The sequence below is a fragment of the Dendrobates tinctorius genome, unplaced genomic scaffold (genome assembly GCF_039654945.1).
Source record: "Dendrobates tinctorius isolate UK_male_01 unplaced genomic scaffold, ASM3965494v1 ptg000186l, whole genome shotgun sequence".
Lineage (NCBI taxonomy): Eukaryota > Metazoa > Chordata > Amphibia > Anura > Dendrobatidae > Dendrobates > Dendrobates tinctorius.
In genome coordinates this window covers 2,322,003-2,339,395 of record NW_027361853.1, presented here as the reverse complement: position 1 = coordinate 2,339,395, position 17,393 = coordinate 2,322,003, and the positions used below count along the sequence as shown (strand labels likewise).

The 17,393-nt window shown below is 41.3% G+C and overlaps 1 protein-coding gene across 1 annotated transcript in view; it reads right to left on the bottom strand.

The window, feature by feature from the left end:
• RYR3 (ryanodine receptor 3) overlaps positions 1 to 17,393 on the bottom strand; it is an 869,465-nt gene that overhangs the window by 122,586 nt on the left and 729,486 nt on the right. The window contains exons 78-79 of the mRNA XM_073552155.1: positions 798 to 845; positions 478 to 577 (exon numbers count right to left, since the gene is read on the bottom strand). Coding sequence (XP_073408256.1) covers positions 478 to 577; positions 798 to 845 — 148 coding nt within the window. The remainder of the gene's footprint in view (positions 1 to 477; positions 578 to 797; positions 846 to 17,393) is intronic.

Genomic DNA, 17,393 nt, shown 5'->3' with positions numbered 1-17,393 from the left:
TGAATCAAAGCCTGGCAACCTGATTGCCTCCCCTTATATATAGTTCAAATATAGTTTGAAAACCGGCAGCTTTTTCCAGTGCCTCTACAGTTGATTGACAGGTTTCTTGCAACGCACAGACATGGTAGAGACCTGTCAATAATGAGAAGCAGTGCAGGGAAAGGCTGTCTAGGGGTAGCACCACACAGTCTGAATGTTCAAGCTCTATTTTCTCTGAAATAGCAGAGGATTTCAGAGGAAAGTACACCTAGCTGCAATCATGTACTTTGGCTCTGATTCATGTTGCCCATGGTTTGGGCAGTATTAATCAACTGACAAATTATGTCTATGCAGGAAACTTAGAGCAAATATACAAAAAAATGGAGTTCTTACTGCTATTACGTCACATTAAGAAATTATTCAGCATACAAAACCTATTTAGATAATAAACCCAATGTTAAGAACAGAAGAATGAAAAGGATAAAGAAGTATTATTACCTTTACTTGCACTGATCATCTGCAAAACCATCTCGGCAGCCCCCCTTTCGTGAAGACGAGCCTGCTGATACAAGGTCTTTTGTTTTTCCATTTCTTTCTCCTATAAACAGACAAGAGAAATGGGAAGTGAATATGTTCTTGTTGACACATCCAGGGAGACCTATGGATAATTTAGCATACTATGTAACTCATTGTATCTGCTGGGGATTGTGCAGCCGCGATGAATCATTACTGTAATTATCCTACAGAAGAAATAACATTATACTTAAACCATAGAAAACACAGTTGTTGAAACAAACATTAAAAGACAAATATCTTACTTCAAACGTCTTCTCTTTTTCCTCATCTTCCTCTTCATTTTGACAGCTCTGCAATTGGAAGGAGCAGAATGTGAACATTGGCTACAGCATAGGACGGGAGGCACATAGTTTTGGTTGATCCCTAATGACAGAACTTTCAGAGGAAACATAACCTAGTTTTACACCAGGGAAAAGAGGTTCCTTTAACTGTATGCTGCAGTATACAGATTATATCTATACATCCAAACTATCAGTTTAGTGCTTAGCCAATTAATGTGCTGAAAAGATGGGGTCCAAAGGTAAGGAGAAAGGCAGAGAAAATAGTGTAGATTAACAGTAATTAGACAAATGCCAGTATGGAAACATTAGAGTCTAACAGTCTTTAAAAAGAATCTGTCACCAGGTTTTTTGCCACATATACTGTAGGGGCAGAAACCCTATTCCAGTGATGTGTGACTTACTGGGCTGCTTGCTGTAGATTTGATAAAATCACTGTTTTATCAGCAGGAGATTATCCCTAAATACCTAGTAACATGAGCTTCCTTTATCCCCACCTCCAACATTGTTTGGCAGCTTTCTTCCTATGCACAGTATATCCATAAAGCTGCCAATCAGTGTTGTGGGTGGGATTATACAGGGCTCAGCATTCAGAGAACTGCTAGATCTGCAGCAGATGATACTTATTATCAAGCAGCCCAGCAAGTGACACATCACTAGAACCAGGGTCTCTGCTCCTACTTCATGCTGCTCTTAGATGAAGCAAATCTGGTTACAGATTCTTTTTAGAATTGTTTAGTATTGCTTGACTGTTAAAGATGGAAATATCCAAGGATCCATATAACTTTTATACTGTGTTTATCCAAAAGAAGGTAAAAAGAAAACCTAATCCATGTGAGGTACACAGGTTCCATAGCCAAGTTTGTCAACAACAGAATTTACCACTTGATACGTTCATTTTGACCTCATGACTGCTTATCGATGGTTTTACTATATGGAAACATATGGGATCATCCTGTCTCCCATATGGATAGTTGCCTATTTGTCCTAATGTGGTGAGGATACTATGCCAAAAGAAAAAAGGAAGATTTTTAAATTGTATTACAATTGCTTTATGCCTTCTACTTTCTTACAGAATAGTTTGATGCATCCATGTCTCTATTGTTTAGTCATACCAACCATGGCTGGACTGTACGTCCGGAGAGCCTCAGTCCAAGATTACATCCATAAATTGTATTAAATGAATATATCAGACTAACGCTGTGGCATATTTAGGGCTGACTGAACTAGATGCAATACTGTACCGCTGTTTGCAATTATTGCTAATACATACTGGGTGAGATTTGAGCAGTGATAGATGAACAGTGTAAATTAAGGTCCCTACTGAGTGATATTTGCATTCCTTATAAAGGGGGTTTTACACTAAGCAATATCGCTAGCAATATCGCTAAAACGTCACTGGTTTTGTGACGTTATAGCGATATTGCTAGCGATATCGCTATGTGTGATACTTACCAGCGACCGGCTCCCCCGCTGTCCATCGCTGATCGCGCAAGAATGTCCGGCTCCATTTCTCGTCGGGCGCTTCCTGCTGAGACTTCCTGCTGTGACGACGAGCGACGCGTGGAGGCGGGCGGGAGGACGCAGGATCGCTGTGTGTGAATGGTAAGTATCGTGCGCTGCGTCGCTGCTGCATCGCTGTGAGGTCTTTCTGTATGAAAGCTCACTAGCGATCATTTAGCGATGCACCAGCGATCCTGACCGGGTTGGATCGCTGGTTGGATCGCTGGTGCATCGCTAAATGTAAAAGGGCCTTAACACTGTTAGCGAAGATCTTTTGCCAAGATCTACAGGAAAAAAAACACAGATATGTTTTTAGAGCTCATGAGGAGCAACAATTTTGCGTTCCTTAAGATTTTAGGCGAACTACTTACTTATGGCAGTGCACATACTGTACATGCTTTAATGATAATTTCATCTTCATTATATCTGTAATTCTTTATGGAATATTAATGCCTTAGATTTACCGGAAGTCCTATGTAAAACCTCAGTCAGAAACCGCTAATACAGCCAAATCAGATCTCATGGTTTACCCTGAGGAGAGGCAAAACTCCAAAATACATGTCTGCAAATTGAGATTCTGGTTTAGCTTTTATCATATGTCATGTGACAATGCTCTTCAAAGGGTCGATATTGACTTTTAGGTTTTCTACATCCAATAGGTGGAATTAGAGTTCAAGTCATCGTCCTCCCTGAAGAGACAATTTGCATATTTAATTTTCCAGGAGAGCATTGTGCTGTCTATAAGTATTCTTACCCTGGTATGCCAGGAATGGCATTCTCCATAAGGAGAAGGGTTACCTCTTAGAACTCAGTCAAAAGCCTCACATACGACCAAATCAAATCACCTGCTTTGCACTGATGAGGGGCAACACCCTGAAACATGTGTCTGCAGATTAACATTTTGGTTAGAATTTTATCCCAAGTCATTTGCCAAGGCTCATTAAAACTTACTTTTTTTATTGCTACTTCCAGTAGGTGGCACTACAGTTCTAGTCCTGCTCCTCTCTGAATAGAATTTGTATAAACCTCAGATAACACATCAACTCAACTCCACTATTTAAGGACACATTTACATGGCTCTGCCTCAGGTGATGGGGCACCAACAAATATCTCTGTCTTGATCAGTGTCTTTAGACACAGAATCATAGAATCATAGAATCGTAGAGTTGGAAGGGACCTCCTGGGCCATCTGGTCCAACCCCCTGCTCAAAGCAGGATTCACTAAATCATCCCAGACAGATGTCTGTCCATCCTCTGTTTGAAGACTTCCATTGAAGGAGAACTCACCACTTCTCGTGGCAGCCTGCTCCACTCATTGATCACTCTAACTGTCAAAAAGTTTTTTCTAATATCTAATCTGTCTCCTCCCATTCAGTTTCATCCCATTGCTTCTAGTCTTTCCTTGCGCAAATGAGAATAAAGTTGATCCTTCTACAATGTGACAGCCCTTTAGATATTTGTAGACAGCTATTAAGTCTCCTCTCAGTCTTCTCTTTTGCAAACTAAACATTCCCAAATCCTGCAACCTTTCCTCATAAGACAGGGTTTGCAGACCGGTCACCATTCTGGTCGCTCTTTTCTGAACTTGCTCCAGTTTGTTGATGAACTTGGACAGGAAACAAAATAATTTCTCCACATAAAAGAAAACCTAGGTCCGCTGGTAGTTACATCTGATTCCCAATAAGGATTCTTTTTCTGCACATTTCCAGGATAATAATCTGAAGGTCATGTTCTTTGGAGACCAGGTCAAGTAAGAGGAGGCGCAGATATAATCTCTAGGTTAATTTGCTTGGTGCCTTTTTATGCTAATCCAAATACATTAATTTCTTTCCATAAATAAATCATCTACTGGGAGTGTTTTTCCATCAATTTACTTCTATTCATGCCTTTATACTGACTTTCAACTTGCCACCCACCGGAGCTTCTTGATTTGTCATGTTGGTTTGAAACGTCTATCTCGGAATTTCAGTATTTCTCAGAACCGTGAGTCTCCCACCTGTGCTGACGAAACCTTTTGCGTATTTAAGTTTCTATCTCTGAAAAACCAAACCGCTTGCTTGAAAGCTGCATAATAACACTGACATCTTTCAATCTAAACATTCAGAGCATTCTTTATCAGCAAATTACCACTGAAGAAAAGCATTGTCTCTATAATACACTTTATATTTCCACAGACTAAATGGTAGTCTGTTAGGAAAAGATAAAAAAAAAAAAAAGAAATACCCAAAGAGACAAAGACATTCTTCGTTTTTCAATCACAATAATCACGAAAACAGCAATCAATGTAGTAAAAAAATGCTGACCGCAAAACATTACAAGCTCGGATAAGCTAAGCTTAAAGCGGCTTATCGCTAGTGCGGGTGTTCAAAAGTAATCCAATCAGATGTAGACAAACGCCAGAGCAAGAGGCCTTAAAATGCCGGCCTGTTTTATTGTGGTCGGAAAATTACACAGATGTTCAGTGTGACCTCTTGATTATCAAATTACACAGGGCTCAGCTTACCCTACCCAAAATATCCAAAAACCACTTCAGTGCTTGCTTGAGTCCTAGTTGGCTGATTTTGTTGGCAGTGTGGTGTCATGGTTATCAGACCTATGTAAATAAATTATGTCTTCGATGTAGGCGGATATTTCAAGTACATGCTAGTGTTTCCCAAATCTTTAAATGTAAACTACCAAAAGGATTTTCTTAAACTAGTACTTATACATTGGTAACTGCCACAAGTGGAAATCCTACAAGACACGGTCATATTTAGAATGAAAAAATTGCCCTTCTATACACTAAATTCTTTTTAGTTTAAGTTGGTAGCTGGTTATTCAATATAACCAATAGTTATTGGTCAATAATTATTTTCCGTCTTGCTCCCAGGCTTTACATTAGCTCCGGACACCACATTCGGTCCTGACCAATGTTGCCAACTTGATTTTTTTTTTCTGGACAAAAACATGAGTAAGATTGCTTAGTGCAGTCGAAACACGTCGACTGGGTTATGCCGACCATGACAATTTTCTTTTGTACGCACTATATTTTCTTTTGAAAAATAAAAAGAAAAGAAAAAGCCAGTCCTGTTTTGCGAGACTCCAATTTTTCTATTGTCCTTCATCGGAGGTCAGGGCGAGGCCGGTGTCTGAGCCCCAGGTGGATGAGCATAGAGCAACTGGGTGAGCTGGAATCAAGTTTTTGTTATTTCTACAGACTGTCCAGGAATTTCTGGACGGTTGGCAACCCTGGTCATTATGCCATCATTATGGCTATGTTTGTGGGGGAAGCTAAACAGGAGCCAGGTGGGTATGTACATAGACAAGAGCATATTGGCACACTAGAGCTGAACTTGTCCCATGATGTTGTGCACCACTATTATCTTCTCTACCTCCAAGTTTCAATCCTCGATCCTGTTACGATTCACTGAGGACTGGAGTCAAACAACAAGTTGCACACGGCACAATTGAACATTCTTTAAACTAGAACTAGGCACAAATAATATGAGAAATATAATAAGGACACTGCTTTAACAAGTCCTTAAGGAGGACCTGTCACCTCGCCATAAACTGCCAGCTTTTTATTTTGTTTTATCCCCGAGTATTATGTTTTTTTGTTAAAAACCATACTTTTCCAGAGACATGGACGTTTGATGGGGATGAGTCTTTAGTCTCTGCTGTATAATTATGCTGTGATCATCGTCCCGTAGTAAAGACCATCAAAAATAAAATGGCTGAAATCTTGGAAAAAGACAGCATATAACGCGCGTTTTTGGTGTGTTTTTAATGTGTTTTTTACATGCTTTTCTGCTCATTAGTATGAGTTAAATCTGCAGCAGTAAACCCAGAAAGAATTGACATACTTGCAGATTTACGGTAAATCTGCCCCAAATCTGAAAGTCACAAATAAGCAACATGTGCATGAGACTTCAGGATTCTCATTCTCTTTGCTGTCATCACTAAACCCTTTAGGTTTTGTGACAAATCTGGGCAGAAAAAAAGGACAAATCTTTACATTTGTGCAGATTAAAAGCAAAAATTAAAATAAAAAAAGGATCAGGTGAATCTGCATGAATAAAATATGACAACGTTGGACCTGGTGACAAGTCCTTTTTTTAATATATATTTTCTTTTTTTTATTTTTTGGTAATCATCATACATCCTGTAATATTATGGTCTGCAATTTTGCAACTAAAGTAACACTACATGGGCAGTATTTATTGCAAATCATATTGTAAGCGATCTTAAAATGAAAATCCTTGTACAGTAATGATCGTGGAAATGTCTATTTTCTCCATGGAAAATGTGTCTCGCCATCCCGCCAAGCGGGGGGGGAAGGGCAGTGCCGATGTTGCAGGCCAAATATAATTACCCGGGGGGGGGCAGAGATTGACATGTGTGCTGCAGGAGAAATGCAGTCATTTTGTTTGAAAGCATCTGCCTACTATGCAACTGTCTTATTCATGTTCAAACAGACGAATGCCACTTTTTTAATGTACTTTTTTTTTTTACCGAAGGGTTAAATTGAACAATTGAACAATTTTGAACAATCTATATATGTTAAATATTGCCTTAATAAATGTATATTTTGATTGCAGATACTGCACTAAAAAAACCACATTCCAAGTGATGTTTTCCACGCGAGTCAAACAGACCGATCTATTAGTTGTTTCCCGCAGCTGAAATGCAGCCAGATGGCATCTAGGGGCAGCAAGCAGGATCAGATATGTCCAGTGCTCATCCAGCTATGCCCTATAATTGCCTGTAGATCCTAAGGTGCTCTGATGTTTCAGGAAGGTTGTAAAAGCAAATGTGCTACACTGCCAGCTTACATCATTTGGCTTCCTTGTCATTCTGCACCTCAAGGGTCCTCTCTATGGCTCACTGGACATTCTCCAGCAGCGAATGCCAAGTCTAATAAGCCTTGTGAGGGGTGTCTTGGTGCATGCACTGACATACATTCTGATCTCTCTGCTTTGAACATGTGTGTAACAAAAATGGCAACTGCTGGGTCTCGGAGGCACAGTCTTCAACATCATGACACAGAACAGCCCCACACGATCCTAAGACTGTGTGATCTCACATCAGTATAAAAAAATCACTGTCTCCTCAAATTCCCATGCTAGGATTAGTGGTTACCTTTTCGTTAAGGTGCTCCGGTGGTGATTCATTTATCCATCTAATACCATTCAGTGAGTACTTTCTACTTGGATCCAAATGAAAAAAAACAAAAACTCTAGGGACAATCCTTAACACTAATGCACCTTGAACAGCAACCAATATTAATTTATTATAAATCTGAGCAAAAAGCCATCAGGCCAGGGACTCCTATCTCACGACGGTAGGATATGCGCTAGGATTTGTGAATAACGCTATTAAGCAGGATGCCAACACCGTTAAAAGAAAGCATAGGCAGTTTCATGAATCTCGATTTTCTGCTTCATTCTCAGTGATGAAATATAACATGATAATTTATACGCCTAGTGATACAAACTTCACCAAGCACTACATTAAAGTGCAAAGCAGTCCTGGCTGCAACAGCTTTAGAAATCTCAGCCCGTGTGGGGCAAACATGGCAAACCATATGTTCTGTACATATGTACTCTGTTATTCGAGGCACACCCTAGGAAAAACAGATGTTGGAGCAGATTCAGGATTATGCACTCTCATCTAGTTTTTGCGTTTTATATATCAGCTTATTGGGTATGATCTTGGAAAGAGCATGGTTCAAAATGTGACAATTTGTATCAAAATTTAGGTGCAAAGTAAGCCTAGCGAGAGGTCGTCTATTGATGCACCAAATTTATAATCCAGTATGAGCCACAGTAAGAAACTTGGAACTTTTTCATTTTGGCTTAGACTGTGTCTGTGCCCTCTGTCGGGAATATACGCTCAGAAGACATATGCCTGGCAAAGGCCACAGTCATCAGAAAATTAACCATTGTTTAAATCTGGCATTGTGCATTTTTTTAAAAAATTTTTGGCAATGTTTTTACAAGTTACAATCTGAATTAAAAAAGATAATAAAGAGATATCTTGGAATTTTCACGCTGGGCATGTTTTAGACTTTAACTTCCTATTATTTTAGGAACAAACACATAGATATTAGCCATAATAGTGAGATCCTAGCCTTATCTTTTGTATTGAAGTGTCTAATTAGTGCATGCAAAGGTGATTGTGAAGAGGGAGAAGAAGGGTAAATTGTGACATTAACTATTGTGATTGGTGGATCCTATGTCATCAGCTGTGCATAGAGGTTGTGAACAGTGTGAAAACTGCAGGATTCTTATTTATTTTAGCTATTTTTTTATAATAAAGATAGTAATATAAAAAATTGCAATTTTTCTTAAATATATACCTGTAACACAAAAACCTAATTTAAACAATAGGTAATTTTCTGATTATATACTCCATTTAAGAGACACAACTCCACAGTTAAAGGGAATCTGTCACCCCATTTTAGCCCTATCAGCTGCTGGCACCGTCATCAGGGGCTTATCTACAGCATTCTGTAATGATGTAGATAAGCCCCCGATGTAATCTGAAACATAAAAAAACTAGTTAGATTATACTTACCTGTTGTGAACTCTCTAGATTTGACTTCTGAGTCGGGGGTCCCTCTGGTGGTTACTGGGGTAGTGGAGCTGCCCGAAGTCTGCCACCTGATGACGATGATTGGAAATCAGGGGTTACTGACTAGAGTATTTAAGTGAGCAGGCTTCCTTCAGTGGTGCTGGTGATTAGCTTTCTTCCTATGCATTCTGAGGTTTGCTGTCTCCTGCCTGATCCTGCATTTTTCAGTTAAGCTGTTCATTTGCTAATTCTTTGCATATGATCTGGTTTTGCCTCTTTCTGCTTTGCTGTGAGGGTTCAGCGTGCTCCCTGCTGGAGCAGTGCTGGACCCCGCTCCATATGTTACAGCTTGTGTCAGTTTGTTCAGTCCTCTGTTATAGTAGTCTCTTTTGCTTTGCTGCCAGTTCCTTCCAGAATGCTGGTATGAAAGATGGTTCATTAAGGCCATGTATTGACTATCGTTCCCTTAACAAAATCACTGTCAAATAACAGAACCCATTACCCCTGATTTCTGATTTATTTTCCAGACTTAAAAGTGCTTGTTGGTTTATCAAACTTGACCTCAGGGGGCGTATAATCTTATTCGCATCAAGCACGGGGATGAATGGAAGACGGCGTTTAATACTCCGGAGGGACATTTTGAGTACCTGGTGACGCCTTTTGGGCTCACTAATGCTCCTTCCGTCTTCCAATCTTTTATGAACGATATTTTCCGGGACTTTGTGGATAAGTTTTTGATCTTTTATCTGGATGATATTTTGATTTTTTTCCAGTGATTGGGATTCTCATGTGGAACATGTCCGGACTGTGTTCCAGATTTTGAGGGAAAATACTCTGTATGTTAATGGATCGAAATGTCTCTTTGTTGTATAGAGGATTTAGTTTTTGGGATTCATTTTGTCCTTGTCTGCTATTGAAATGGACCCGGCCAAGGTACAGGCCACTTATGATTGGGTTCAGCCCACCTCGCTGAAGATTCTCCAGAAGTTTTTGGGTTTTGCTAATTTCTACCGTAAATTTATAAGTAATTTTTCTGGTATTGTTAAACCACTGACGGATTTTACCAAAAAGGGCACTGATGTGGTAAATTGGTCTCCAGAGGCAGTCTCGGCATTTCAGGAGCTTAAGCAGAGATTCACTTCTGCTCCAGTTCTATGGCAACCTGATGTTTCACTCCCATTTCAGGTGGAGATAGATGCTTCTGAGATTGGTGCAGGAGCCTTTTTGTCTCAAAGAGATCCGGTAACCTCTAAGATGAATCCCTGTGCCTTCTTTTCTCAAAAATTTTCCCCATCTGAACGTAACTATGACGTGGGGAATCGGGAATTGTTGGCCATGAAGTGGGCATTTGAAGAGTGGAGACATTGGTTGGAGGGAGCTAGACATCAAGTTGTGGTCCTCACCGATCACAAGAATTTTATTTATCTTGAATCAGCCAAACACTTGTATCCTAGACAGGCTAGGTGGGCCTTGTTTTTCACACGTTTTAATTGTGTGGTCTCTTTTCTTCCGGGCACTAAGAATGTTAAGACGGACGCCCTTTCTAGGAGTTTCTTTGCGGATTCTCTTATTGTGACCAAGCCTACTACCATTCTAAATGAGGGTGTAGTTCTTTCAGGAGGACAAACCTGAACGATGTCCTATGGGAAAATTGTATGTCCCTGACCAGTGGAGGAGAAGAGTAATGTCTGAAATTCATTGCTCCGCGTTAGCTGGTCATGCAGGTATTTTTGGTACCAGAGATTTGGTGAGTCGGTCTTTTTGGTGGCCTGCCTTATCTCGTGATGTCAGGAATTTTGTGCAGTCCTGTGGGACTTGTCTCGGTTCAAGCCCTGTTCTCGTTCTAGTGGGTTGTTGATGCCCCTGCCAGTGCCCAGGGGGCCATGGACCCATATCTCAATGGATTTTATTTCTGATCTCCCTGTCCCTCAGAGAATGACTGTTATCTGGGTGATCTGTGATAGATTTTCTAAGTTGGTCCATCTTGTACCACTCCCAAAGTTGCCATCTTCTTCTGAGTTGGTGCCCTTATTTTTACAACAGGTGGTTCGTTTGCACGGGATTCCTGAGAATATTGTGTCGGACAGAGGAGTCCAGTTTGTTTCTAGATTTTGGAGAGCTTTTTGTTCCAAACTGGGAATTCAGTTGTCTTTCTCCTCTGTATTTCATCCTCAGACCAATGGGCAGACTGAGAGAACAAACCAGACTTTGGAATCCTATTTGAGATGTTTCTTATCTGCTGATCAAGATGACTGGGGCTCATTTTTGCCCTTGGCCAAATTTGCGCTAAACAATAGGGCTAGTTCTGCCACTTTGATGTCTCCTTTTTTCTGTAACTTTGGGTTTCATCCTCGATTTTCTTCGGGGCAAATGGAATCTTCAGCCTGCCCAAGTGGGGATTCTGTGGTAGAGAAAAAGCAGCAGATTTGGGACCAAGTAGTAGATAAGTTGTCCCACTCTCAGGAAAAGGCCAATGGTTTTCCAACCGGCATAGGACCATTGGTCCCTGGTTTAAAGTGGCTGATATGGTTTGGTTGTCCTCAAAAAATATTCCTATGAAGGTTGTGTCTCCAAAATTCAAGCCAAGGTTCATTGAACCTTATAAGATTTTGGAAATCCTTAACCCTGTTTCTTTCCGTTTGGCTCTTCCAGTTACGTTTAAGATTCATAACGTTTTTCATAAATCTTTGTTGAAAAGGTTTGTGGAGCCAGTAGTTCCCATGGCGGCACCCCCTGACCCCGTATTGGTTAAGGGTAATTTTGAGTATGAGGTAGAGAAGATATTGGATTCGAGTCTGGCTAGATGGAGACTCCAGTACTTGGTCAAGTGGAGAGGTTATGGCCAGGAGGATAATTCTTGGGTCTTTGCTTCTGACATTCATGCCGAGAGATTGGTTTGTGCTTTTCACCGGGCCCATCCTGATCGGCGTAGTGGTGTGGATGAGGGTTCGGTGACCCCTCCTCAAGGGGGGGTACTGTTGTGAACTCTCTCGATTTGACTTCTGAGTCGGGGGTCCCTCTGCTGGTTACTGTGGGTAGTGGAGCTGGCCGAAGTCTGCCACCTGACGATGATGATTGGAAATCAGGGGTTACTGACTGGAGTATTTAAGAGAGCAGGCTTCCTTCAGTGGTGCTGGTGATTAGTTTTCTTCCTGTGCAGTTTGAGGTCTGCTGTCTCCTGCCTGATCCTACATTTTTCAGTTAAGTTGTTCATTTGCTAATCCTTTGCATCTGATCTGGTTTTGCCTCTTTCTGCTATGCTGTGAGGGTTCAGCATGCTCCCTGCTGGGGCAGTGCTGGACCCTGCTCCATATGTTACAGCTTGTGTCAATTTGTTCAGTTCCCTGTTATATTAGTCTCTTTTGCTTTGCTGCCAGTTCATACCAGAACGCTGATATAGTGGGGGGAGAGGTCGTGAGACCTCAGAGTTTTTTTGTACATTTTTTGTGTTGAATGTTTAGGGTTTTTGCGTGATTGCAGACAGTGTCATTCCTTTCCTATCCTATCTAGTCCGTTTGGGCCCCATCATTTGCTCAGTCTATTTCCTGCCTGCGTTTGTGTCTCATCTTGTCTCACCGACAATATATGTTTGGGGGCTATCTATTCCTTTGGGGTTCTACTCCGGGGCAGTTTAGATTTCACCTTTCTTGCTTTAGGCTTAGTTAGCGCTCCGGCTGTGCCGAGGCGTCTAGGGCATCGTAGGAACGCCCCACGGCTACTGCTAGTTGTGTTGTTAGGATTAGGGGTCTGCAATCCGCTAAGGTACCAACCTTTCTGGTTTCCTGGTGGCCTAGCCTATTCCTGCCATCCTCCTCGGTGACCAGTTCATAACACTTACCGGGGGACGCGGTCGGTTGCTGTGGGTGTCGCGGTCTGGTCCGGTGCCTCCCATCTTCTAGCGATGCCGCCGTCCTCCTTACTTCTGCCGTAGTTCCTGCGCAGGTGTACTTTATCTGCCCTGTTGAGGGCAGAGTAAAGTACTGCAGTGCGCAGGCACCAGGAAAGGTCATCTAAGGCCCCCGTCACACATAGCAACTCACCAGCGATCCCGACAACGATATGACCTTGTCAGGATCGCTGGTGTGTCGCTACATGATCGCTGGTGAGCTGCCAAACAGGCAGATCTCACCAGCGATCAGCACCAGCGATGACGAGCGCATGCATCGCTGTGTACCTTAGATACCAGCGAGCTCCACTGGGAGCTCGTATCCAAGGTAAACAGCGGGTTTCTAAGCGCCGCGCGGCGCTTAGAAACCCGCTGTTTACCTTGGATACGAGCTTCCAGCGCGAGCTCGCTGGTATCTAAGGTACATAGCGTGTTTCTAAGCACCGCACAGCGCTTAGAAATCTGCTGTTTACCTTGGATACGAGCTAGGAGCTCACTGATCGTTGCTCTCCCGCTGCCACACGCAGCGATGCATGCTGGCCAGTGGGAGACCAACGATCAAAAAAAAGTCCAGGGCTTTTGAGCACGATCAGCGATACCTGGCAGGGGGGCTGGTGGCTAATAGATGTCACACATAGCGATCTCGCTGTGTGTCACAGGGGCTTAACTCTTTTTTCTTATCTATCAGGTTACATCGGGGGGGGGGGGTTATCTACAGCATTACAGAATGCTGTAGATAAGCCCCTGATGGCGGTGCCGGCAGCTGATAGGGCTAAAATGGGATGACAGATTCCCTTTAATGGAACTGGGCCATAAACTAACTTCAACGTCCGGCTTTGGATTAATAGCCTGAAAATATAATGCAATACATTGTACCACTCATGCCTCATCCACATATTTTGGATGAAATTGATATATACTTAACTAGATGTAAGTATTCTGATAGACTCAGACATTTTCACAAAACATCTGCTCTTCAGCCGAATCTGAACATGTAAGAAGGTTGCAATTTAATCAGCATATCCACTTAAAAACTAACCACTTGTACATTTCGATATTACAGTCTTACTTCGCCCAGAGTAGACAGCATCAATATCATTTTGTAGTTGTAGATGAGGATTTTATATAAAATTATTTTTGAAAACTGTGTTATAAAGGCAGAGACGTCAAACCAATCTATGACGCAGGAAGCAGTGACACAAGTAAACTCACTTCTCATTCACGTTCTTTCATACAATGAGGGAAGTGCTGGAATATAGAAATAACTTCACAAAGCCAACAAGTGAATAACCTTCACTGAAACATCTGAAAACGCAAAACAAATATCGTGCATGACAATATCAGAGCACAACTCTCACGGAGTCATGTAGCTTAATCTCCTCACACTGTAATATATGGAAATGCATTATTTTTTATACTGTAGAGCCTTAAAATAGCAGATATAAAGCAGAGACTGGATGAATAAAAGGGACATAATTTCCCAAAGTTTTCGGCTTTCTTTTATACCTTTTGTATTGTTTTGAGAAAGAAGAACATGGCATTCCAAATAAAGGAAAGATAGGAGTATGTTTTATTGCAAACGTTTTGGCACCTTTTGTCAGATTACATATTTGTCTGTTTTTTTTAAAAAAGGTAACTATAGCTAACAGGCTTTAATATACTATATTTAAATGTATCACTATTTGTTAAAGGGGTTTTCCAGGCAAACACAGCCTTTCTGGCCTAACGGGAAATCAAAGATATGGCAGGTATCCACCTGCTCAGGAACAACAACAGAGTTCAGCTCAGTTTAGCATAAGAAAGCTTTGGAGCTCTTGCCTCCAGTAACGCCGAACACTGAATGATTCAGAAGGCTGATTATTTACCTCCTAATCCAAATGCTAGTGTGGAGATATGGTGAACAGCCTCCCACCCACTCTTCAGCTGTTCACAAAAAAACTAAAAATCCCGATTAAACCTTCTCAGTACTTAGTGTGCTGGAGCATTTTCCCTAGGTTCATATCAGTGAAGCTAACAACCTCAGTGATACATATCTTCCACCAGTACTTTAACAGTGACTTTATTTTTCCTGGATCCACATGAAAGATAAAATCCTGGAGTGCTAGAAAACACCTTATCATCAAGGCATTCTTCCTCTTCCTTTTCCTCATCCATCTCAGGGGTTCATAATCTCACACTAGCCTGAACTTCTAGTGAAAAAGGTAGTACCTCAGCGTGTCAAATGCCTTTTTGATGGCCAAGCATTTTTTTCTCTACAATGATGTTCTTCTCACAGGAGGAGAGTTTCCTGCTCAGGGATAGGACTGGATGCTTGTCCCCATTTATTTACTGGGACAATACAGCTCCCAATCCAACCTCGGAGGCATCCGTCTGAATGATGAACTCCTTGCTTAAGTCAGGTGCGACCAAGATTGGGTGAGCGTCAACTCCTGGAACGCCATCTCCGCTTCAGAAGACCACTTGGCCATTGACGTAGTCGTGCCTTTAAAAGCTAAGTTAGGGGTGCGGCTATCATGGCGAAATTCGGGCCAAATTGCCTATATTATCCCACAATTCCCAGAGATGTCCTACCCGGTTCCCTGGAGATTGGTTGTGGCCAATTTTGGATCACCTCTACTTCATCCACTTGTGGCTTTATTTTGCCCTTTCCAACAATATAGGCAAAATATTTCACCTCTTCTTTTCCTATGGCGCACTTCTTTGGGTTTATGGTAAACCCTGCTTAGATCTTCTGCTGATGACTTCCCCAATCTGGGCTGAAAATCACATTATCGTCCAGGTAAGCTGCAGCATACTTTTCGTGAGGGGCTAGGATCCAGTCCATGGCCCTCTGGAAGGTAGCTGGGTCACATTGCAGCCCAAACGGCATCCTGATATACTAGATATACTAGAAACAACCGACCGGTGAAGAATAGAACCCCAGATAAACCCTCACTAGAAATCTTTAACATTTAACTTTTATTCTTTATCTATAAAAATCTTTTGGGCATAAGATTTAGTTCCTACTCTGCCATTGTTTATATTAAAGTGCTCACTGCTCTATATATTAGTATGATGAGTAGCTCCCAGGCATGCTACCACTTATCTGGCGGAATGGGACAACCGATTAACACACTAGTCTCCCCAACATGTTTCACCCCGCTAGTGGTGCCATCAGGGGATTGGACACTGGCTTGAATTGAGGCCTGTCTGAGACTCTGTGACAGTAACCGTTCTACCCATGGATCCTGTACCTAGTAGTTTGAATAGAGCCAGAGTCCATGATAGTGTCAGTAATCGTTCTGCAAAGGATCCAAAACTTAGTAGCCTGAAAGAAGCCTGAGGCCTATCAGTGACTGTGAACCTCAGTTGATGTAGTACTGGGGACTGCCTAGGAGTGGTAACTGGCAGCTAACTACAGCTCAAGCCTGACGCCACCATCAGGAGCTCCAGTGAACACCAGGTAGCCGATTAGCTATGCCCCTCCTAGGCAAGAATGACCCTTTGGCACAGTGGGGTCACAAATCACATGTGCCACCTTCGAGCTTAATAATACACTAAGAATAAAACCAAGTTTTTATGAATTAATCAGTCCTGATAAGGAATTCTCTTAACAATAAAGGCAGAATTAGAATGACCGGTAACACCTTTATACACAGCTGATGACACAAGATACACCAATCATGATAGGTGATGTCACAGCTGACCCTGTGCCATCTCCCTTAACAATGACCTCTGCACACGCTCATTAGACACATCAATACAAAAACTGTGTTGAGATCTCCTCATTGTGGCTAATGTACATGTGTTTTTCCTGGAACAACAGGAAATTAGAGTCTAAAACAAAGCCTCAGTGGCCAGTGTGAAATTGTAAGAGTCCTATTTTTCATTCTTAATACAGACTATAATACTGTATGTAAAAAAAATGCTATTTTTTAATTCATTTAACACAAAAACCTTTTACCAAATAAAGATTTTCTGATTATAGCTTCCCTTTAAAAGGTGAGCACACCCTATATGGTATCTCTGCTTTGCATACAAATCTATATAACGTATTACACGAGGCGTCATCTGCTTTCTGCTGTTTTACTTTATTTATGGGAATCTTACTGGATTTTTATTACTAACCTGCTTGACACATGGCAACCATTACTTCATTTAACACTTTGCTTCTCTTGTCTGCTAAATTCCTACTGAATGCAGAGGAACAGCCCACGCTCCTATATAGCTATAATTAGGCAGATGTGCTTTTGACGACTGTAGGATAGTGAGTGATAACCACTGTGACATATATATATAATGCCAGCTGTATGAGGCACACAGTAATGCTTAGAGATCTTGATTTCATGAAGCAAGCATTATAGACTTGCTAAGAAGTGGTCAACACATGACTTTGAAACACAGCACTGTATTGTAAAATTAGAGTAAATGTATAAAAAATAGGATAACTATATGAATAGCTGCATGAAATACATGCAAATGGAAGGTTACCAAAGTACAGCAGAAAAACAGATTACATAAATGAACAGATAAGGATCTCTTTTTATAATTATTTGTTATATAACATCATTCTTCATTAACCATGTAAAAAACTCCTCCAGTTGAGCAGAATATACGCATTCATTATATATTCATATATA